The 23,189-nt window shown below is 47.0% G+C and overlaps 1 protein-coding gene across 50 annotated transcripts in view; it reads right to left on the bottom strand.

The window, feature by feature from the left end:
* Window positions 1-23,189, bottom strand: part of syne2b (spectrin repeat containing, nuclear envelope 2b) — a 95,892-nt gene that overhangs the window by 52,565 nt on the left and 20,138 nt on the right. For 25 of the 50 annotated variants that reach the window (XM_048975638.1, XM_048975641.1, XM_048975643.1 and 22 more), the window contains exons 29-63: window positions 22,553-22,704; window positions 22,301-22,451; window positions 21,606-22,201; window positions 21,089-21,259; window positions 20,775-20,925; window positions 20,238-20,396; window positions 19,935-20,102; window positions 18,833-18,934; window positions 18,546-18,749; window positions 18,263-18,470; window positions 17,865-17,977; window positions 17,238-17,440; window positions 17,002-17,109; window positions 16,609-16,903; window positions 16,143-16,487; window positions 15,486-15,830; window positions 14,865-15,209; window positions 14,208-14,552; window positions 13,588-13,932; window positions 12,926-13,270; window positions 12,264-12,608; window positions 10,550-10,894; window positions 10,117-10,295; window positions 9,721-10,036; window positions 9,427-9,591; window positions 8,777-9,124; window positions 8,362-8,498; window positions 8,131-8,272; window positions 7,238-7,411; window positions 6,248-6,301; window positions 4,702-6,045; window positions 4,014-4,178; window positions 3,468-3,623; window positions 2,504-2,745; window positions 190-2,254 (exon numbers count right to left, since the gene is read on the bottom strand). In XM_048975638.1, coding sequence (XP_048831595.1) covers window positions 190-2,254; window positions 2,504-2,745; window positions 3,468-3,623; window positions 4,014-4,178; window positions 4,702-6,045; window positions 6,248-6,301; window positions 7,238-7,411; window positions 8,131-8,272; window positions 8,362-8,498; window positions 8,777-9,124; window positions 9,427-9,591; window positions 9,721-10,036; window positions 10,117-10,295; window positions 10,550-10,894; window positions 12,264-12,608; window positions 12,926-13,270; window positions 13,588-13,932; window positions 14,208-14,552; window positions 14,865-15,209; window positions 15,486-15,830; window positions 16,143-16,487; window positions 16,609-16,903; window positions 17,002-17,109; window positions 17,238-17,440; window positions 17,865-17,977; window positions 18,263-18,470; window positions 18,546-18,749; window positions 18,833-18,934; window positions 19,935-20,102; window positions 20,238-20,396; window positions 20,775-20,925; window positions 21,089-21,259; window positions 21,606-22,201; window positions 22,301-22,451; window positions 22,553-22,704 — 11,028 coding nt within the window. The remainder of the gene's footprint in view (window positions 1-189; window positions 2,255-2,503; window positions 2,746-3,467; window positions 3,624-4,013; window positions 4,179-4,701; window positions 6,046-6,247; window positions 6,302-7,237; window positions 7,412-8,130; window positions 8,273-8,361; window positions 8,499-8,776; window positions 9,125-9,426; window positions 9,592-9,720; window positions 10,037-10,116; window positions 10,296-10,549; window positions 10,895-12,263; window positions 12,609-12,925; window positions 13,271-13,587; window positions 13,933-14,207; window positions 14,553-14,864; window positions 15,210-15,485; window positions 15,831-16,142; window positions 16,488-16,608; window positions 16,904-17,001; window positions 17,110-17,237; window positions 17,441-17,864; window positions 17,978-18,262; window positions 18,471-18,545; window positions 18,750-18,832; window positions 18,935-19,934; window positions 20,103-20,237; window positions 20,397-20,774; window positions 20,926-21,088; window positions 21,260-21,605; window positions 22,202-22,300; window positions 22,452-22,552; window positions 22,705-23,189) is intronic. The other 25 variants (XM_048975657.1, XM_048975659.1, XM_048975655.1 and 22 more) reach the window with 25 other exon arrangements.

Genomic DNA, 23,189 nt, shown 5'->3' with positions numbered 1-23,189 from the left:
CATGGCAGAGACTGAAACGCCTGTCCCGGAGGTCTGAGGCAACAGTGCTGACCACTGCACCACCATGCTGCCACTGGATTCTACTACAGGTCAAATCTATAATACTGAGCTGAAACTGAGCTAATAACACAAGTACAACAGAAAAGCTCAAGACAGATCTGTGTCTCAGATTTTCATTAAGTACCCTACCATTCGCAGGTGACAGGCCTTCAAAGTCTTCTCCTTCTGCAGCTCCACATCACTAACAGTTTGCCATGGTCCCTTCTGTCCTGCCTCACTCTTGTGCTCCAGGGCCTCTAGCACTAGAATCCTGGCCTCTATGTTTTTCTGGAGAGCCAAGCACTTTTTCAGCTCTCGGTTGACAGCTTCCTCATTGGGGCTCACTAGGCAGGACTTCTGCATGTCCTTTTCAGCCTGCTCTAGGAAGCTCAACAGGGCCCTGCGTTCAGTAGGGTAGTGGAGTGCGTTAAGTAGTTCCCACTCCACTATCCTGATGTTGTTATGGACAGTCAGTTCCCAGGTGGAGAAGATCTCCAAAGCCTCCTGGATCTTCTGCCTCTCTAAGCTGAACTGGGATGGATATAGGTCTGGTGAGATCTCCTGAAGGTGGTCAATGGCTTCCTGACACAGCCTCTTCATCAGTGGGAACTGGATAAGGAGAGCCAGACCAGCAGTATACTGGTCCTCCTGATTGAAGTTTTGGTCCTTCATCTGTAGGACCTGTGCTTCCGCGCTTACTTTCAAGCCATCAATCTGCCGCCTGTAGCATAAGTACTTCTCGTGTTCAGAAGACTTCGCACACATTTTGTCAATTTTGTTCTGCAATTCAACGATGATACACAGCAACTCTTTTCTGCTGTCATCAGAGCAGTTGTGTAGTTGGTCCACCTGGCACCTCAGCTCTAGAATCATGTGTTTAAAGGGCTGCAAATACACGAGTGAGTCTTTAGTTATGGGAAGCCCGCATTTTTTTAAGTCTGATGATATCTGCCTAAGCTTTTTTTCAGCTGAGGTCCAGTTCTTCTGTGAGGAGTCCTTTTCTTTCAGCAACTCCTCCAGCTCCAGGCGGGTTGCTCTCTCACGGCTGATAATAGTCTTAATCTCCTCCTGGAGACCTGTGAGTTTGGCACTGAGACGGCAGTTTTCATCAATGCTAAGCTCTGAGGAGATGTCCTTGCTCTTCATTATCAGGGCCTCTGTGACTGCTGCCTGCCTATCAGCCTCTTGGAGAGTATCTTGGAGCTGCCAAAGTCTATGATCCAAGTCAACCGTCCTGCTGTCACTGGGGACTTCCATAGTAGCCTCTGCCCTGATATGGGCCACCACCCAGGCATCCACGTCTGTAATTTGAACAGACATCTTTTCTCTCACCTGCAAGCCAGACTCCACCATCTGCAAGGCTCGGGCTAGCTTTTCCGAAGTTGACTGAGACAGATCCTCCAGGAATTTGAGCGACGACAGCACCACGGGAACGTCCGCTTCCTGCAGTTTGGCCGTCAGCTCCTTCACTTCCTCCACCAGACATGCTAAATGAGCTTGCTTATCTGCAAAGTCTGCCTGAAGCTTCTTTAAAGCTTTGATTTGCCGATGGGCCTCTTGTGGGAGAAGGGCCACCTTCTTCTCAGCTTCGGTGTTTTTTTCTGTTTGCTTCACCGCGGTGAATGACTCCTGCATCACTTTCATGATTTTAACCATCGTGGCATCACAGCTACATGGCATTTGTGCAGAGAGCCGGTCTCGCACGCGGTCCACCTCCTTCTTCACACCCTGGAGGGCCACAGAAATATTCCTCTTCTCCATTTCACCTGGAGAGGCCTGTTCAAGAGCTTCGGCCGTGTGCTGCAACTGCAGATACCACTGCCTGGCAGCCGCCAAGTCCGCGCTCACTATCAATAGCTCCCCAGCTCTCTTGCCGTTCCACTGTACAGGAGTAGCCTGAGAAGGGCCCAGGATCTTCTCTAGCGTCTCAATTTGATGGTGAAGGTCCTGGGTCTCCAAGAGAAAACTGCTGACCTCCTGGTTGAGGACTGAGAGGCGGTACAGAGAGGTCTCTACAGCTCTCCTCAGGATCCTCCACTCCTCTTGCAGCCCATCCAGCTGGGACTGAATTACTGATCGATCTGGCTGGCCCAGATAAGGCCACATTTGGGAATGGATCTGCAGCAGTTCTCCCAGCACGGACCTCTCATGCTCCATGTTTTGCAAAAAAGCCTTTAGTTCCTCTGCTCTTTGTGAGCTGCTCTCCATGGGCATCCTGAACAACAGAAACACGATTAAATAAAAGTCAAATGGCTCAGTGGGGTACTCCAAACATCTCTTGTAGGATGTAGGCTTAATATCTGAACAAAGTTGTGACCCCAAGTTAAAAATCCACGTCAGGGGAAAAAAAAACGCATACTGTAGGATCTCGAAAGATTTAAAAACAAAGACATTTTGAAAGCAAATTTAAGGTTTACAGGTTTTCAGATAATGCAACCAGAGGCCATTTAAAAATGGGACTCACGATGTCAGGGCTTCAAACTGTGCCGCCAGTCTGCCCAGTGTGGCCCTGGCAGCCTGGGCCAGCCTCTGAAGCTGCATGGAGAGCTGCAGCTGGCGGTCCTTGGTGCAAACGGCAGCCTCTGCATCCCATAAGGCTTCGGTCCACTGCGTCTCGGCGAATCGCATGGTCTCTGCGCCTTCACCCTCACACGCTGCCTGGAGGTTTAAGGAGGCCAGCTGCTCCTTTGCAGACACCCTGCAAGCCTGCAGTGTCAAACCGAAAGCATGACATGCACACATGCAATACTTCCATGGCATCTTTAACACTAGAACCAGCACGAAAGTCCTTTAATTTGTACAAATCAACTCACTTTAAACAATCTGAAAATGTACATTATTAATTGAAATTAATTAATGAAAATTAACTCTTTTCGGCTGAAGTGTTGCTGCTCCAACAGATATACAATTAATAAATAGAAAACATTACCCATGTCACTTTTATCATCTTTCTGAAATAATAAGATTGCCCATATCCGATTTATAGTGATCAGTTCTTTTGGTATTTATGTTAAAGCAGGGCATTTGTTGTATTACCAGTGTGGGATTACGATCAGTTTCATAAGATTAATCTATGAAAACCAATACTTGAATCAAAAGAGCATATGATATAAACACGACTGCATGGTTTTACAGCTCTGATTGGGCGTCAATAACTCTGCAGTTGCGAGGATTAATGACTGTGCTGGTTTCATGATGGGTGAAGGGGATGATAACGCGAAGGCCCATTAGCAAAAGCAAAAAAGTACGACGCTGCTGGTGGTTACAGGAGGTCGAAAATACGCTGGCAGTTCTAGAGTTAACACAAGACCGAAACTTTAGTCAAATGAGAGTGGTGACCGCAACAAAGAAACAAAGAAGCATCACCAATGGACAGAGGCTCACTCCTTGATCTGCGCAGTTTCAGTCTTCCAATGGGAAGCTCTCACCTCAGCCTCCTCCACCTGCTGGGCCATGGCAGCAGCATCAATCTCAGCAGGCCGATTCTGACAGCTCAGGGCTGTGAAGACCACCCTGCTCAGTCGGGCCTCCAGGTCTCTCTCTGAGATATCCAGAGTGTCTGCACCTGCGCCTAGTGGCTCCGCCTACGATATCCCAAGGGGATCCAATCACTACTTCGGTCATGTTTCATGACAAGGCCACATTAACTAAAACTGTCCTGGACAAACACCTGGCCAATGAGAATATTACATGTGTTTTAAAATTCTCCTCCAATCACATTTGTCCCCCTTGTGCTGTTAGGCTCTTTCTTTGTTAGCTAGTGATCATTCATTTGGCTACTGGCATCCTGAAGCAACTAGGCTAAAGTACTCGTCTCAAGAAAACTGCAGCATTTATGGCCTTTTAACTGACATCCAAAATGAGCCCACACTATTGTTGAAATACGTAGCAGACATAATTTAACTTGAGACTTCAATTATAACTTATAACTTCAGAGGCTAATTCTAACTCGTCTCTAAACCACACCTACTCACCCAGATGAAACAATGGTTCGGTCCCGTCTCTACCAGCTGCTCCACCTTTACAAAGACCTTGTGCATGGCAGACTCAATGCAGGGTTCTTGTGGGAGACCTTCTGTGCTGAGCCCCTCCCTGCCTTCAGCAGGGATCTCATCACCTGCCATCAGGCTTTCGTTAGACTGCAGTAAGTACATAAACACTCAATCTCAATTTAAGTACCAATTCTAACAGGGATTGAAAATATCCACCAACTGGTGCTGGGATCTTCACCTAGCAATATACAAATAGCCTGAACAAGAATACTTCTTCCACACCAGAAAGGAAATTTCTTTATTTTAATAAAAGATACTGAGACTCTGCAAGTTATTTTCAAATGTTCTCTGGCAGCATGAGGTCTAAGCGGGGAAAACAATACACCTGAAGATAATCAAATCAGACAGACACTAATTCTAATATCGATTGCGATTCAACAAATTTCAATTGACCAGCTATATACCACAGATCATGGTCTGTCACACTTACTGATGGATACCAAATTCTTTCTTTTGGAAAAAAGTTTTGCTGAAAAAAAAAGTTAATCAGGCAGACGGAACATGTCGTAAACAGAGACGTGAACGTCAAGCAAAAATACAAGTATAAAAAAATACTCATCAACAAAGGTTTCCCTTCTTCTAACAAGAACACTAGACCAAGCTGCATTACCTGTTGCATTTTAGGCATTTCTGCTTTCCCATTCACCATAGACTCCCCGTGGACCTTCTGCTCTTTCGATCGTCGCCTAGGCGGAGGTACAGGCCCCTGAGCCTGTACAAACGCGGCTTCCGGTCCATGAGCCAACTCATTTCCAGCCTCTGTGATGCTCTCTGCCACAGAATCTTCCACACGTGGCTCCTGTATAGAGTCAGGGATTCTCGTCTTCCGTGTTTCATTAAGTGATGTTCCAGCTGCAGTAGGAGGTTCCTCAGTTGGCTGTTCATTATTCTCAAAGTTCCTGTCACCCTGAACCTTACTTTTGCACTGTCCTTCATCCTGTTGGTCCAAACTTTCCACAATCTTCAAATGCTGTGCATCAGCTAATGTACGTACCTCCTTTAGTGATTCATTTAATTCCAAAGCAAGAGTCATCTGCTCCGTTATCCGAGGTTCAGTTTCACTGTGCAGAAGCATTTCAATTTCCTGTGTCTCTGTGGGTGGGATTGGTGAAGCTGTGGCCAATGTCTTTTGATCAAGCTCCTGCTCAAATGGTGGAATCGAGATTTGCTCACCAACTGTGGTCTCCCCTTGCAATGTGCTAACATCTAGCAATATTTTCTGGCAAAGGGCAGAGGCGGATTGTGCGTCTTCTCTGACACTATCCATACTATGGGAATGCTGCATAGATATATCAGGGACAATAGGTTGTTCCTTGGTAGTGTCTGTGGCTGCCATGTCAGTTATCACTGTCCCAGAGGCAGCAGTGTGCACAGACTCAGTATTTACTGCCTGCCATGTGTCTGTTGTTTGAACATGTAGCATCTCAGTATCCAGAACAAGCCCAGTCATCTTATCTGACTGAGCAACCGGAATATTCTTCTCATCTACTGGCAAAGAATCATGGTCACGAGCGGTAGCATGCTGTGTCTGTCCATCGATGACCATACCCACTTCAGGACTAGAAGTATAAGCGTCTTGACTCACCCGTTTTGCAGTGCTGCACTCCGTTATTACGAGGCCCTGATTGTCAAAACTGAATATGTTCTCTGTCCTGTCCTGGGTAATTAACTCCAGAGTTTGAGCATCTGTTATTGTGACAGTAGCATTAGATTGCTGGCTTACAGTTGTACCGACTGCTGTGGAACCTTTTTGCTGGACCTTGATGCGTGGGGGTGGCTTGGGCTGCGTGTCTGCAGTGCTCATCTCGCAAGGATGTAGCTCGACCTGCTTGCCCTCATGCGAGGACTCTTGTAAAGGAGGCAAGGTAGAGAGGAACCTTGGGAGGTCCATGGTGGTATCAGTGGTAGGCGTCTCAGCCTCGGTGGACACAGCCTCCTCACCAGCAAGGTTACCCTACAACCACCACATCAATAAGAGACAAGCTCAGTCCACGTGGATCCACTTTATCAAGGTGTGCTGTATTTAGAGTGGGACAGCACTCCAGCTCCATCAGTATGGGCCCTATGAATTGCTGTAGTATGCAAACATCTTCAAAAGTTTGTGTGTACATTATACCAAGCAGATCTCTTTATCTTTCATTTTGGGTAAACATTACCTGTGTCAAAGTTGGGCTTTTCTGTTCTTCCAGTTTCTCTTTCTTTGCAAGATCCTAGTGGGCAGGAAAGCCACATGAATAAGGTACATGAATGACGTGAAAATGTCACCAGCTACTGCTTGGAATGAAACTGAGTTACATGAGTAGCCTGACGAAATAATACTGTTCATGACAAATCATACAAGCATTTGGTAATAATGTGATAATACCTTGTATGGTCAGCAAGCCAGCACCACCTGAAGATCCCTCCACCATGCAAAAATAAGTCTAATTCTAGACGTCTCTTATGTGTGGCTCCTCAATGATGCAATGAGCTACCCATAGACAACCAGTCCCAACAGAGTCCCATTTAAGCTTCAAGAAACATCACAAAACCCCTGTTCCTGTGGAAAAACCTCAACTAGCTCATCCAACAACTAACCTGGGGTGAGTTTCCTGAAGCCTTCTTAATGCTACGTCGTTCGGAAGTTCTATTTTAAAAGAACATGTTTGAATAACATCATGTTAAAAGATAGAACTTACGAATGACATAGCATTAAGGAAGCTTAAAGAAGATCAGGGGTGAGTTTCCTGATCTGCTATCACTTGTCAATTCCAGATGATACAATTGTTTCAGAGAAACCTAGCTCTCGTGCTTTTCTTGGCAAAAAGAGATCTTCTATTAGGAGCTTACAATGATTGTAATGGATTATACAGCTCTAGCTCCAATCCTAACTTACATTAGTTACCAATCACTCAGTGGAAACTCAACCCAACTTCACTTACGCCAAGGTTGGCTCCTTGATAGTTGTATGCCTATAATGTATTATCTGGCTTACTTACATGTTACTTTACGCAAAAGTGCTACATAGTTAAATGTGAATAACTCTCAGCACAAAGGAACAGTTGTAGGGGTGCCTTCATGACACATTTAGATGGGTACAAATTATAAATAAAATTATAACTTGACAGTGACGTGATGCTGGCGAGCTGTGATTGTCAGCTGTTCACCTGAAGGCACTGAGTCAGAGCGTGAACCTGAGAATTGGCCTCCTTCAGGGCACTGTTTCCTGCCGTCTCCAGCCGGCCCGCCCTGTCAGTACCCAGCAGGTTCATCAGGAATGGGCTGTGTGACAGTGCGCCCTGCAGGCTGTTCAACAGCTGTTCTCCGTCATTGAGAGTCGCCTGTCATAGACACGTCATTCACATGTGTGAATAGCTCACACTTGGATTTCTTGGCCTCCAGCCCTCATCTTCTGCTTAGACCTGTTCAGTACTTGTAACATCCCGACTATGACTAACCTTAGCAGGTTGTCATTCATTTTGATTTATTATTTGTAACATTTACTTATAAATAAAGACCACACATACATTTTGACTAACTTTATCCATAAAAACAAAGAAAAACAGATAATCAATCAAAGAGGTCTGACTTTAACAAACGTCTGGAAATGGCGTTCCATGGAGTTGAAGTCACAGATAAACCTTCCCAAATTCTGTGTGTGCTTTTACAAATAACTGGACTGCAGTCCTTGTCAGAGATCTCTGGCCAGACGCTGTAATACCCAAGCACAACGTGACGATGCCATGGCAACCAGCGTTTCCCATTCCACAGTTCCCATACATTGCTCCAGTTAGTCTGCTCCTCTATAAGGTCAATGCCCCCAGTCACTCAGGCTTAAACAATCTATAAAAACATTGTATGTCGTAGTTGCTTGTCAGAATGCTTTCCCATTGGCCATAGTTGCTCTTCAGATCGTTTTCCCATTGGCCGTAGTTGCTTTTCAGAATGCTTTGCCATTGGCATGGCATGCCCTTACATTTTTGATAAAATATCTAAAGACTAGTTATTTGACCACATACCATCCGACACCAGAGCACTAAGGCTGGCTCTGCACCCTCACCTGGATGGAGAGTGCCGACTCAGTGGGCAGAATTGTGCTTGTGGACTGGACCCACTGCTCCAGAGCCTGGAGAGACTCTGTCACACAGCGAGCAGACTCCCCTGAACAGTCAGCCTGCCTTTCTGTGAGCATGGATTTGAGCCTGTAGACAAAGAATAGACGTTTCACAGAAGAGCATCTGCATGTGGACGGCCTGTTTGCCAGCAAAGGCTCTCATGAGACTCCATCTACCTGCCGTGCTCCAAAGCCAGGGCAGCCACAGTGGTGACCACATCCATGGGAAGCTCTCCCTCCGCACCCTCTAACCCCACAGCTAGCTGCAGTCTATCCACTTGCCTTCCCAGCTCCTCCAGATGTCCTTCACAGTCCTGTAAGATAGAGACCACATAGCACTGAAAGAGGTTTCGCTGGACATGTTCTGCTGTGACACAACTGCAGCCATTCCCTGCTAATGGCAACTAAGAGCTCACATGCATCTTTCCTTCTATTCAGTGGTTAAATAAAATGATGAACAATGTATGTCGAATAAAACCTACATGGCTGTAAAGATGGCTGACACTGGCCTGCCTGCTTGTTCTGCCTAGCCTGTACTCATCAGCGGGGTTTCTCAACCCGAACTGTGTGTACTACCGCATCCACAACGTACCTTCAGACACTGCCAGTGTTGTTGGACCTGGCTGAGATCTGCAAGCTGCCCCCTATAAGCCAGATGCTCACTCTGCTCCTGCAGCACCCTCTGCAGGCTGGAGGTCTCTTCTCTCAAGGCCTGGACTCTTGAGGCCAACTGCTCATCCAGCTCCCGCAACCGGACCTCACATTCCCATAGCCGCTCCTGCAACGCCTCCACAGAGGAGGCTTGGAGCTCGTGCAGGTGGCCCACCTCCGCAGCCAGGGTCATCTGCCCACTGGGGCTGCAGCCACCCCATAGGGAGTCTTTCACAACCTCCAGGTCCCTCAACTCTTTCTCCTCCCTGTCTGCAGTCTGCAACAAGGCCTGGGGGGGGGGGCGGGGGGGGGGGATGGCAACACACACATCATTAACACTGTTCATACAAAAGCAAAATATTCTGTGATTATGCTTTCAGAGGTCTATAGCCCAGGTTCAGAAAGTAAAAATCCTGTTTTGTTTCAACCAACCAGTGGAGTCACAGAGAATTCAAAAAAATCTTGGTCTGCATATTTACTTTCTGGAACTGAAAGATCTACCTCTGACTGCTTGGCATAGTGCCCAGCCTGGTCATTCCTCCATACATGCCTGTATGTTTGCACATTTGCATGTGGTGCAGAATGGCTCACCTTCAGTGTATTGACCATGCTCTGCAGGTCTTGTCTACTGTCAGACAGGGCACCGATTGCCGAGACCTGGTCACGGAGCCAGTCCTGGGCTGCACTGTGCTGCTCCACGAGCTGGGCACACTCCCGCTCGACACAGATGCCCTCCTTCAGGTCGTGATACAGCCCCTGCGTATCAAGGACACAAAATCCTGCCAGTGATCACGCTAGAACCCCCTTCCAGTGACTAACGCGACTGTTTGTCCGGTCAGGTTTCAAGGTACAGCTTTTGGGGGGATCTGGATAAAAACCGCTCACCTCAAGGTCTTTCACCAAAGGAGGAATAGAGTCAACAAGCTCAGCCCAGGAGGGGTCGATCCAGCTATGATCATGAGTGAGCTGAAAGAGTTCCACCCCCTGGGCCTGTAGGGTAGAAAGCGTGGGAGCCAGCGCCATGGAGCAGTCCAGCAGGGACTGAGCCAGATCTGCAGCCAAACGGCGATCCCCTAGCCCGGGCCAAGGGAACAAGCGGGGGACACCTGCAGTCTGCTTCTGGAGCTGCTCCAAGCGGGTCTGGGCCTGCTGCTTCTGGCACCGACAGGCCAGCAGGCGCTCACTCACACCCTGAAAAAGGCTGACATGCCAGTGAAACAACACACAGTTAATTTTCTTCCCATAAGAGCGCACAGTCAGGGCTTACGATGATGCACGTACCTATTCAGTTCCTCTGCAGACTGCATGACTGCTTTCCACTCCTGCTCTCCATCATGCAGAGCTTGCAGGACCTCACTTTTCCTGCTCTCCTCCAGACCTTGTCGCTCTAACAGCTCCTGCCCGCTGTTGCTCAGCTCCTTCAGCCTGGCGTCTCCTTCAGCCCTCAGCCTGAGGAGACCCTAAGGAGGTAGGCCCATCAAGGAGTGGTCATATAACCATGATATCAAGAACGATATCAAAGTCAGTGATCTTAGAACAGTGCTCCTCCTTATGGTCACATTAAACCACACATGGTCATGAGAAGAGAAAAAAATAAAACTCTAGAGTAGGAAACTTACTCCATTTGCCAATTAAACAGTAGAAATGTGAAGCATTGAAAAATATTTCATAAATACAACCAGTGGCCTTGATTTAAGACTGAAGGACGCTTCACCTGGACTCTCTGCAGTCGCTCCTCAATCTCTGCCTGGTTGCCCTTACTGCCTCTGTCCAGAACCTCCATTTGCTGCTGCAGGTCTCTGATCCAGGCCAAAGTTCCATCTGCCAGGGTCTGGAAGGCCTGGCTCTCTATGACCAGGGTTCTCTGTGCCTCTACTTGACTGCGCAGTTCCTCTGCAGACTGCATGAATGCTTTCCACTCCTGCTCTGCATCATGCAGTATCTGCAGGACTTCAGTCCTCCTGCTCTCCTCCAGATCCTGCCGATCTGACAGCTCCTGCCCACTGCTGCTCAGGTCCCGTAGCCTTGCGTCTCCTTCAATCCTGAGACTCAAGTAATCCTGAGGAGGGAAACGGGGGAAAAGCCCCATATGTACTTGGGAAAATTGACGAAGGAATGTTAACAGTTGAAGATAAGCATGAGCAAGAAATACCAAAGTCCTTTGACCAGCTGGTCCAGAAATTTGATTTACTGAGGTGTCAGTTCTTTAGGTACTTACAGTTGCAGCATTTATTAAAGAGAGCTTTTAGCGCAGGTCATCCCCACAGGCAGCAGAGTGGTTGTTTAAAATGTAAAATATTTATGGCAAAAGTCATAATATATCTGTGTATTACTCACTGCTGTTAGATCATTTATAAAATAAAGCTACTGCAGCTCTTAAGACAGTGCGGGTGAGGCTGTCATGGAACAATGAGAGAACATTTTAAAAAATCTCTTAAGAATGTCTAGAAACCTTATGGTTAGATTTAGACTATAAGATTCCTCATCTATTTTATTGAACGCCTAGTAGATTATTTAAGGTTGAACTGAAGAATTCAGGTGATTGTTGGAGATGTCAAATTGTAAATTGTATTCTCACTCAGCTCTTTTCCATGTGTGTGTGTGTGTGTGTGTGCATGTGTACAAAAAAAAAATACAAAAATTTGTTGCACTTTCTCAACAGTGTTCGGATAGATGGTATTCAGATAGATGGTATTCAGATAGATGGTATTCATAGCTTGGGTCCTTATTGAGCTAGTATCGGGAAAATTCATCGCAGCGTCTTAAAGCACTTATGTAAGTCGCTCTGGCTAAGGGCGTCTGCCAAATACTGTAAATGTAAATGTAAAGGAAGCTTGATACATGTCCTTTGGGCAGGGCCTGAAAACAGTCTTATGGTTCATGATTACCTACTGGAAATAACTGAAATTCATAATCTTTCAGTCATCAGCTTTATATTCTTGGGGGTCCTTCAGTTTTGGATCATTGTCCTGTTCCAGTAGCTGAACGGGTTCACACTACTGTTAGAATAGGAAGACAAGTTACTCTTAGGGATGAAAATCAGCGGCTAATCCATCCTTTCAGGGGAGGATTGTTGAGTTGGCCAAAGTGGCTGAATTTGAAAAAATGTCCTTTAACAAGTGGGGGAAAATAGATAAATATTATCGGTAATGAGGCAAGCATTTATCGTCTCTGAATAGGTCGTAGGGTGATTTTATTTGTTTTATCTTTTCCAGTAGTGACGCTGTGTTATATTGTAATTTTACAATTTTTAATCTTTGCATTCTGTCTTCATGTGGTGCAAACCTAGTTTCTGTTTATCCTCTTATTGTTATGATCCTGCTAATGGCTGAAAACTCTAATAAAAAGTAAATAATAAACAAAAGATTAAACTGAAACAATATTCACTGCATTACAAATGAATTCTGTTAAATTCCTGGCTCACTCACCTGGACTCTCTGCAGTCGCTCCTCAATCTCTGCCTGGTTGCCCTTACTGCCTCTGTCCAGAGCCTCCATTTGCTGCTGCAGGTCTCTGATCCAGGCCAAAGTTCCATCTGCCAGGGTCTGGAAGGCCTGGCTCTCTATGGCCAGGGTTCTCTGTGCCTCTACTTGACTGCGCAGTTCCTCTGCACACTGCATGACTGCTTTCCAATCTTGTTCTGCATCATGCAGTATCTGCAGGACTTCAGTCCTCCTGCTCTCCTCCAAATCCTGCCGATCTGACAGCTCCTGCCCACTGCTCCTCAGGTCCCGCAGCCTTGCATCTCCTTCAATCCTGAGACTCAAGAAGTCCTGAGGAGGGAGGCCCATGGAGAGAATCATTTTTATAGGCTACCAGAAAAATACTTACTCCTCACAAGTTCTATTCTGGTGCATCATCTTACACTTCACCTGTAAAGGACTTTATATTAATGGTAATAAGTTTTATTTATACAGCACCTTACTCACAACCTGAAAGACACCAAGTTCATCAGCTGGGACAGACGATCATCCCAATGTTACGATTAAACTGAAACAACAGTCACTTTTTATGACACTAAAAAGGATATCTTGCCAAAGTTTGGTATTTTACACTCAAATGAATTCTGTTAAATTCCTGGCTCACTCACCTGGACTCTCTGCAGTCGCTCCTCAATCTCTGCCTGGTTGCCCTTACTGCCTCTGTCTAGAGCCTCCATTTGCTGCTGCAGGTCTCTGATCCAGGCCAAAGTTCCATCTGCCAGGGTCTGGAAGGCCTGGCTCTCTATGGCCAGGGTTCTTTGTGCCTCTGCTTGGCTGCGCAGTTCCTCTGCAGACTGCATGACTGCTTTCCACTCCTGCTCTGCATCATGCAGTATCTGCAGGACTTCAGTCCTCCTGCTCTCCTCCAGATCCTGCCGCTCTGACAGCTCCTGCCCACTGCTCCTCAGGTCCCGTAGCCTTGCGTCTCCTTCAATCCTGAGACTCAAGAAGTCCTGAGGAGGGAGGCCCATGGAGAGAATCATTTTTATTGGCCACCAGAAAAATACTTACTCCTCACAAGTTCTATTCTGGTGCATCATCTTACACCTCACCTGTAAAGGACTTTATATTAATGGTAATAAGTTTTATTTATACAGCACCTTACTCACAACCTGAAGGACACCAAGTTCATCAGCTGGGACAGACGATCATCCCAATGTTATGATTAAACTGAAACAACAGTCACTTTTTATGACACTAAAAATGATATCTTGCCAAAGTTTGGTATTTTACACTCAAATGAATTCTGTTAAATTCCTGGCTCACTCACCTGGACTCTCTGCAGTCGCTCCTCAATCTCTGCCTGGTTGCCCTTACTGCCTCTGTTCAGAGCTTCCATTTGCTGCTGCAGGTCTCTGATCCAGGCCAAAGATCCATCTGCCAGGGTCTGGAAGGCCTGGCTCTCTATGACCAGGGTTCTCTGTGCCTCTACTTGACTGCGCAGTTCCTCTGCAGACTGCATGACTGCTTTCCACTCTTGTTCTGCATCATGCAGTATCTGCAGGACCTCAGTGCTCCTGCTCTCCTCCAGATCCTGCTGCTCTGACAGCTCCTGCCCACTGCTCCTCAGGTCCCGCAGCCTTGCATCTCCTTCAATCCTGAGACTCAAGAAGTCCTGAGGAGAGAGGCCCAGTAAGGACACAACAGAAGGGGATGAGGTCAGTGCACTCCAAATCAGCACACATTTAGCATTTTTCCACCGCACCAGGTACCGTAATTGTGATATTTTGAGAAAGTAAGTTCCAGAGATACAATGTTGCTTTAAAGAACATTTTGTGCTAAAAATCATTTCAAACGAATTCAGCCATTGGAGTTTCTGTCAAACATGTTTATAATAAAACCCATGCAATCTATTCAGTGGTCCTAATTTAAGACTGAAGGACCCCTCACCTGGACTCTCTGTAGTCGCTCCTCAATCTCTGCCTGGTTGTCCTTACTGCCTCTGTCTAGAGCCTCCATTTGCTGCTGCAGGTCTCTGATCCAGGCCAAAGATCCATCTGCCAGGGTCTGGAAGGCCTGGCTCTCTATGGCCAGGGTTCTCTGTGCCTCTATTTGGCTGCGCAGTTCCTCTGCAGACTGCATGACTGCTTTCCACTCTTCTTCTGTATCATGCAGTATCTGTAAGACTTCAGTCCTCCTGCTCTCCTCCAAGTCCTGCTGCTCTGACAGCTCCTGCCCACTGCTCCTCAGGTCCCGCAGTCTGGTATCTCCTTCAGCCCTCAGACTGAGGAGATCCTGAGGAGGGAGGCCCAGTGAGGACACATGAGAAAACCACAAATGAGGAGAGGTCAATGCACTCCAATCTGCACACTGTTATAGAGGACCGCATCATGTCAGATGTCCTGGAAGAATATTCACCCTCAAAAGGGTCATGTAAAATCACTCAAGGATAAAGGAAGAGAAGAAAGTTCCAGAGGGACAAGGTTACCTTAAAGAACAATTTCTGTTAAAAATAATTCAGCTACAAGAGTTTCTGGCAAACATGTTTCTCATCAAACCCAAGCAATGTATTGATTGGCCCTTATCCAACACTGGAGGACCCCTGACCTGGACTTTCTGCAGTCGCTCCTCAATCTCTGCCTGGCTGCCCTTACTGCCTCTGTTCAGAGCTTCCATTTGCTGCTGCAGGTCTCTGATCCAGGCCAAAGTTCCATCTGCCAGGGTCTGGAAGGCCTGGCTCTCTATGGCCAGGGTTCTTTGTGCCTCTGTTTGGCTGCGCAGTTCCTCTGCAGACTGCATGACTGCTTTCCACTCTTGTTCTACATCATGCAGTATCTGCAGGACCTCAGTCCTCCTGCTCTCCTCCATGTTCTGCCGCTCTGACAGCTCCTGCCCACTGCTCCTCAGGTCCCGCAGCCTTGCATCTCCTTCAGCCCACTGACTGAGGAGATCCTGGGGAGAGAGGCCCAGTAAGGACACAACAGAAGGGGGATGAGGTCAGTGCACTCCAAATCAGCACACATTTAGCATTTTTCCACCACACCAGGTACCGTAATTTTGATACTTTGAGAAAGTACGTTCCAGAGATACAATGTTGCTTTAAAGAACATTTTGTGCTAAAAATCATTTCAAAAGAATTCATCCATTGGAGTTTCTGTCAAACATGTTTATAATAAAACCCATGCAATCTATTATGTGGTCCTGATTTAAGACTGAAGGACCCCTCACCTGGACTCTCTGTAGTCTCTCCTCAATCTCTGCCTGGTTGCCCTTACTGCCTCTGTCCAGAGCTTCCATTTGCTGCTGCAGGTCTCTGATCCAGGCCAAAAATCCATCTGCCAGGGTCTGGAAGGCCTGGCTCTCTATGACCAGGGTTCTCTGTGCCTCTATTTGGCTGCGCAGTTCCTCTGCAGACTGCATGACTGCTTTCCACTCTTCTTCTGTATCATGCAGTATCTGTAAGACTTCAGTCCTCCTGCTCTCCTCCAAGTCCTGCTGCTCTGACAGCTCCTGCCCACTGCTCCTCAGGTCCCGCAGTCTGGTATTTCCTTCAGCCCTCAGACTGAGGAGATCCTGAGGAGGGAGGCCCAGTGAGGACACATGAGAAAACCACAAATGAGGAGAGGTCAATGCACTCCAATCTGCACACTGTTATAGAGGACCGCATCATGTCAGATGTCCTGGAAGAATGTTCACCCTCAAAAGGGTCATGTAAAATCACTCAAGGATAAAGGAAGAGAAGAAAGTTCCAGAGGGACAAGGTTACCTTAAAGAACAATTTCTGTTAAAAATAATTCAGCTACAAGAGCTTCTTGCAAACATGTTTTTCATCAAACCCAAGCAATGTATTGATTGGCCCTTATCCAACACTGGAGGACCCCTGACCTGGACTCTCTGCAGTCGCTCCTCAATCTCTGCCTGGTTGCCCTTACTGCCTCTGTTCAGAGCCTCCATTTGCTTCTGCAGGTCTCTGATCCAGGCCAAAGTTCCATCTGCCAGGTTCTGGAAGGCCTGGCTCTCTATGACCAGGGTTCTCTGTGCCTCTACTTGACTACGCAGTTCCTCTGCAGACTGCATGACTGCTTTCCACTCTTGTTCTGCATCATGCAGTATCTGCAGGACCTCAGTCCTCCTGCTCTCCTCCAGATCCTGCTGCTCTGACAGCTCCTGCCCACTGCTCCTCAGGTCCTGCAGCCTGGCATCTCCTTCCGCCCTCAGACTGAGGAGATCCTAAAGAAAGAGGCCCAGTGAGAGAAGGCAAGATGTCCAAAAATGCAGAGCAGCACCGTCTGAAGAGCACATTTTTGTAGGAGGACTATACTATGGCTTAGGAGGACATATTCATCTGTACCTGAACTTCCTGTAGTTGCTTCTCAGTCTGGACCTTGTCACGTTCACCGTCTGTGCTGAAGTCATGTGCTTGCTGCTGCAGGGTTTTGATCCAGAATCGAGTGCTATCAGCAAGAATTTGGAAGGCTTGGATCTCCTTTGCCAGGGCATTTTCTGCCTCAACTTGATTGCGCAGCTTGGTCTGCAGGCTGTGGTACCGGTTCAGCAGGTCATTACTGTCCCTCAGCAGACGGTCACCTCGCAGGCCCTGCCTCCGCACAGACTCAACCAGGTCTGCAAGATTCTCAAAAGAGCCACTGTACCAAGGAAAAAGCCATGTGTAGTACCATCATCACAGGTAATCAACCATGAATAACAATAATAGTAAATCAGTGATCACCATTATTGCCATTACCTTTGACCGAGTACTTCCTCTTGTAGATGGCTAAGTTCGCAGCCTCGTGCTGACTTGTGTTCCTTGGTCTGCAGCCATTCACTGAGATGACTTGACTCTTCCTGCAAACTGAACATCAGACCCAAGGCTCAGAAAGCTGCCTTTATGAAAAGCCAAGGTTCTTAAAAGCGGTTTTTCTCCCTGCCGTCACTAATTACATCCCAAGGGCACTTTCCATTTTGATCTCGTCAACACACCTGTTAAGTGTACGTAAACAGGTCTCCAGCTGCATGTGCCGGTCCTGACAGTGGGCTCGGAAAGTGGCCAGCTCCTCCTCCTGCTCCTCCAACCAGGAATGGAGCTCCTCTGCCTGCCCCCGGGGGTGCCGCTCCTGAGCTCTAGTGACCTGCTCCTTCAGACTGTTGAGTCTCTTCTCCCCCTCCTGGTAAGCTAAGAAGTCCTGACGTATAAATTCGGAATTAATCGGGTATATACAAAGGGGAAATATTCATCTTCATGTCAATGACAATAGAATTATGCTTTAGTTGCTATTTGCAAAAGTGTGCATATAGGTATATTGTAATTCTCTAGTGTCCACATATCTGACCTTGCCCTCTTTTGAAACACACACATATATATACGGGCGAGAATGAAGCTCCAAGCGCAGGGTCAGCTATTTATAAGGACCTTGCTCAAACGCCAATGGAGATGCACTGTAACTATTCCACCAAAAATGAGATTTGAACTGGTGACCTTCCAGTCACAGGAAGGTCTGAGCCACACACCAAACCTCAAAACACCTACCTTCAGATCCAACTAGCAAAATATGTTAACTGTAAGACGACAGTTGAGATGTGACCTGTTCAGAACCAGGAGCAACTCACAGCTAGTTTCTCAACAGATGCCTCCAAGTCCTGCCTCTGCTCCGGGTTCTCAAAGTACTCATTCACCGACAGCTGCAGGTCCTGGAACCACTGGTCAAAGGCCTGACACTCGTCTGGAATGGGCAAAGCGCATCTTTTCAGCATCTGCACCTCTCACTCTAATGACAGTTTTACAAAGCTACAATAATTACATCCTTAATTATTTTATGAACTGTGAGATTACTTTAATTGATTCATTAACTGTTACACCTGGAGGCTAATTTTTATGTAAAATTTGGCAAAGTTATAAAAACTACTAATTATGTAATGGAAAGTCATAATGGAATTAATAAAAGGGATCATTTTTTTTCTTTGTCATGTCCCAGGTTCTTGCAAATGCTGCACAAAAGCATTCTCACCATCAATGACCTTCAGGATGCCCTTCTCCACCTGCTCCCTCTTCTGACCAATCAGCTCCTGGGTAGCATGCACGCTCTCCTTGAGCCGGACTCCATCGGCAGCCAGGGCTTCCAAAGCTTGAGGGCTGGCCACACTGGCCATAAGGCTGACTTCCTGCAGTAAGGCATCCGCTTGCTCCATCTGAGTCCGCAGCTGCGTGGACAGCACCTGGTAGGGCACGAGCAACATCACTGCAGTGTCTGTCACCGCTAATCACAGGGTACAGCAGTGGAAGGTATGTACCTGTATCTGGCTGAGTGTCTGCAGCTCATCCGTGGCATTGAGCATGCTAAGGGAAGACTGGATTGCCCGCAGGGACGCTTGGCACTCTGCCATCCTCTCCGCGATCCTCTCCCTCAGCACCATCAGGTCCCGAAAGACGTCGCTGCTCTCAGAGAAAAGCTCCTTTACTTGCTCCAGCTTCTTCCGTAGTTGGGTCTCTATCACCTGGGAGCAAAGAGGCATCGTTCTTGGATGTGACAGGTTTGAAGGGCGTATCTCAGCTCCAAAGGCATATTATCAGTATGTACCTGTAACTCCAGAGGTGGCTCCTTGCTTTGAAGCAGCTCCTGTACCTCAGCAGACTTCCTGTGAAAATGGTTGATACTTTCTTCTTGACTCACAATGTCAACCTAGGAACATAGCGAGCTCTTAACATTACAAACTACACAGAAAATACAAGAATTTATGAATTAGGACAACTTGTAAAAGCCACTCACTCAATCTGAGAAACAGCAGCACCTTGGAACACAAATTTAATTCGTTCCAGAAGGCTGGTTGAGTTGCGATTTGGTCGAGGTCCAAGTCGAATTTACCAATAAGATGTAATATGAATGAATTTAATCCACCCCATATGACTGCCTATTTGAGCCTATATACCTACCTACCTAATGATAAAAGCATTAACAATAATATAAAACTAATACACACATGATAAAGCACACATACAAAAGTAATAAAACTTTAAATGAATGACAATCCCACACTCCAAAGCGAGAGCAAACACACATGCACCACCCTCAAGTCTTGCTATAATGTCCTTTTTCATTTCTACAGTTACTCTCACTACTTTCCTCTCTGGTTTGCTACTATCACTGCTCACTTTGTTAAGTGCCATGATTACTGTATCACTAAACGTACTGTAGACAAAGCACGGGAACACAGCAGCTGCACATAAAATTTGGTTGAGAGGTACCATGACAGCAAGTCATAGGCATCAGCATCCCAGTAGGCTCATCCCAGTAAGCTCATTTGCCTTCGTTTCAGCCCATCAGAGAAATGCGAATCGATCCAGGCAAGTTTTAGGAGGTCTGTCATGTTTTGTCAGGTTCCGAGTTGTCGGTCAAGTTACGCCTAGATTTTTCTCAACAGATCCACTCGAGGTCCGAATGATTGCAGCTGAACGCGTCTCGACCCGTTCGAGTTTTAGAAGGAATCGTGGAGTTCCAAGATTCCGGTCGAGGTACAAGTCGAAAAAAAATTCAACAGGCCCATTCAATGTTCAAGTTGGTCGAGTTAAGAGGAGATCGAGTTCCAAGGTTCTATTGTACTAAATGTTTATTAGCCAACTTATTAATTTCAAAGTGAATAATCATGCCAGACTCCCAACTACAGAGGCATGCAGCAGGTTACCTGCATGGTTACGACATCCTGCTCATTCTGAAAGGGCTGTGACTCCGCAAACATGGCTAATTTGCTCCCCATCCAGTTGTCCACCTCACTCCCAATCAGTAGCAGTTTGTCCCAAAGTTCCAGTGCCACCCGCAGGTTGTCCATGTGTGTGTCCGTCTTTTCTGACACCTGAAACAACAGAGCTGTGATAATCAATCTGCCATTAAAGTGAACCAATGCAAACTCTCCACTTTCCGTTGGAGAATGCATAAAGCATAGCACATGTGTTTCATACTCAATCATTGAGGTAAGGAAACCACCTACATCCAACCAGCGATCCACCAGTGCATTGGCCTCGCTCTCATACGGGGCGTCTGCGCAGTCAGGTATTTTCTTCAGATGACACTGCAGCTGTCTGCAAACTCCCCGAATCTCCTCCACTCCTTCCCCAAGGGCCCCCAGGTCCTCTTTGATACCATGGACCTAAGTAAAACACTCAAAAAATTCAACAAACTCACACTCAACAAAATCTGAAGGAGCAAAGCATTCTGAAAGGTAACATTAGGCAAATGGAGACTGTTAAAACCCGGATGTTATTTTATCAGGTACTGCTCTTCTGGAAGATCAGCATAAGTTCCTAGTGGGTACAGCTGCTTTTAATATTGGAAACTCTTGTGTGATGATTATTAATAACACCTTTAATTTGAGAACTGCAAAGCCAGGCAGTTAACGCTATGCCATCTGTGTCCAGGTAAAGAACACTGCCATCCAGTGCTGAATAAAACATATTGCGATTTGACAGAAAACTCTGTTCACACTACAGCATACTGTCTGCCAGGTCATCACCACACCAGCCAGTACCGTGGCGATAAGACGCTGCAGGTTGTCTTTGCCCATGTATGAGGCCTGCTCGCCGATGGTCTGCTCAGCCCTCTGAAGGGTGTTGCTCAGGCCACTGCGACAACTCTGGAACTTCTTCAGGAGATCCATCAGTACACGGCACTGCTCCTGCCTGAGCAAGTTAGAGAGCAGTTCCAGCTGAGCTGCCTGCTGTACTGGATAGTACAGGTACGATATTCATGTCTCAGTGCACTAACCAGTCTATCTGAAAAATGAGCTCCTTGTGATTCCATCTACCTCCATGTTGCACACCTTCCCTCCTATTAAACACTCACCGCTCCATCACTGCTCTCCCCGAGTCTTTCCACTGAATCTCCAATTCCTTCATGGAATCATAGGCCTCCTGATCAACTCTGGGCGTCAGCTGCGCGGATGCATCTCGCAGGCTCTGCAGCTCGGATTGATATGCAGCCAACAGGTTCTCCAAGTCAGTCAGGGCCCGCATCCTGCCAGCCGGGATCGATCTTAAGTTATTCTTTCACATTGGCCTCATGTGACTGCAAGCTCCCTCAAAGGATTTGCAAATGCTCATCAAACAATGGTGAGAGAGAATAAAACCCTTACACAGTTATAAAAACATGACAGTAACGTAACAAATGCTTCCATGGTGTGCCCTGCCTTGTGACTGATCCTTCAGGGGATCACCTTATGATCACTGCAAATCTCACTGCACAGGTGCTTACTAAAAACAGGAAGGGTGAAATCTGAAACTATGTACGACCTTCAGTTTACAGCCATGGCCCTGCCTTTGTAAAGGGATTTGTTTATGGCTACCTCGAGCCAATCACATACCTCTGCTGCACAGCTGGCATCGTGGGCTCCTTCAGGCCGTGGCGCTCAGCCGCGGCTTGCACCTCGTACAGCGCCCCCTTTAGGGTCCTCTTCCTCAGCCCCAGGCCCCGTCGCTCGTGCTCCCGTTGCAGTTCCTGATGTCTCCCGGCCAGATTTGTGTCTGCCTCCTCCAGCCTCCGTTGCAGCGCTGCTACAGCGTCCGCACAGCTGGCCGGGTTCAGAACCATAAGGGCCCCCTGCAGAAGCTGGTCCAGCTCAGGCGCCTTGGCCCCCACGCTCTGCATGTTCTGCCGGAGCACAGCCAGTCGAGCACGACAGTCCTGTATAATGGCCACATCGTCGCTGAGACACGTCTGCACAGTGCCAATGTCCTGGTCCAGAGCATGGAGTGACACAAGGAAGCGGTCCAAAGCCCGTATAGCTGTCTCACACTGCTTCACACGCTGCCTCAGCTGGTCCAGACTCTGCTTGAATCCTTTTGCCAGGAAAGTTACTGGGCGGCGATCCGGGGGATATAAGCTGTGAAACGCTTGTCCCCCGTCACGATGTAAACTTGATAGTTGATCCATCTCATGTTGAATGCTCTCCTGCAGCTCCTGTGCAGAGGGAAACAGGTCATTTATCAACGTAAAATCCAGGCTGAGCAGAACATCAAGCCATTGAACAGTTTTCCTGGTTTCTCTTCAAGGAGGCACCTTCGCTTCCTGCAGGGAGTTATCATCAGGCAGCCTCAGAGCACTGATGTCCCTGGGCCTCCCTATGAAGTGGTGGAGACGTTCAGCGATGTGCTTGAATCTGCCCTCCACTGAGTCCAGCAGTCCCAGGGCCACCTTGAGAGATTTCATTCTAGATCGGGACATGTCTGTGTTACTTGAGACACTTAAAGGCAAGACACGAAAGGGAAGTAGCTCTGCGGGCGTCCCAGCTCACATGCTCCCAGTCCATACCTCTCCTGAAGAACAATCTTTGGCTTCTCCCATTGCTGCACCAGCTGATGCAGGTCCTGTTCCAGGGCAGGCCCCTCCTCTTTTAACTGGGAACAATGGGATGACTGGATTTTGAAATCCGCCCAGAGCTCTTCTGTCTCTTGTTTCAGATTCTGTAGCAGGAGAAAGCAAAAATAATTAAATCATTGTCAAAACTTACAGACATTGCCATACATGGCAGAATGTGTATACTGTATACTGCTACTACAGCAGTGACTTCCACAGTGCAGAGGTCATGTTCATAGTTTGCAGTTTATCAATTAATTCTCTAAAGTAGAGCCCGACTGATGAATCAGAATGCAGATATTATCAGCAGATATGAGCTAATTGCAGATAAATCAGTACTGGTGTTAATAATGACCAATAAACGACAACCATGTTTTGAGTGCTGTCATTGTGTAGTTCGTCCACCAGAGGGCACACTGCAACTCCCCTGTTTGCAATACACATTTGTGTTTTTATGCACTTGGCTCTTATTTATCAAAACTTTAATATATTTAATTGTACTTTTGTTCAAAGTATTATTTATGAAAATAAAAAGTTTATTTTTAAACTGCCTCATGTCATGTTTTCCTGCTGAGAACTTTTAAATAACTAC

This window comes from Brienomyrus brachyistius, chromosome 14, assembly GCF_023856365.1.
Source record: "Brienomyrus brachyistius isolate T26 chromosome 14, BBRACH_0.4, whole genome shotgun sequence".
Classification (NCBI taxonomy): domain Eukaryota; kingdom Metazoa; phylum Chordata; class Actinopteri; order Osteoglossiformes; family Mormyridae; genus Brienomyrus; species Brienomyrus brachyistius.
This window is presented reverse-complemented; position numbering and strand designations above follow the sequence as displayed.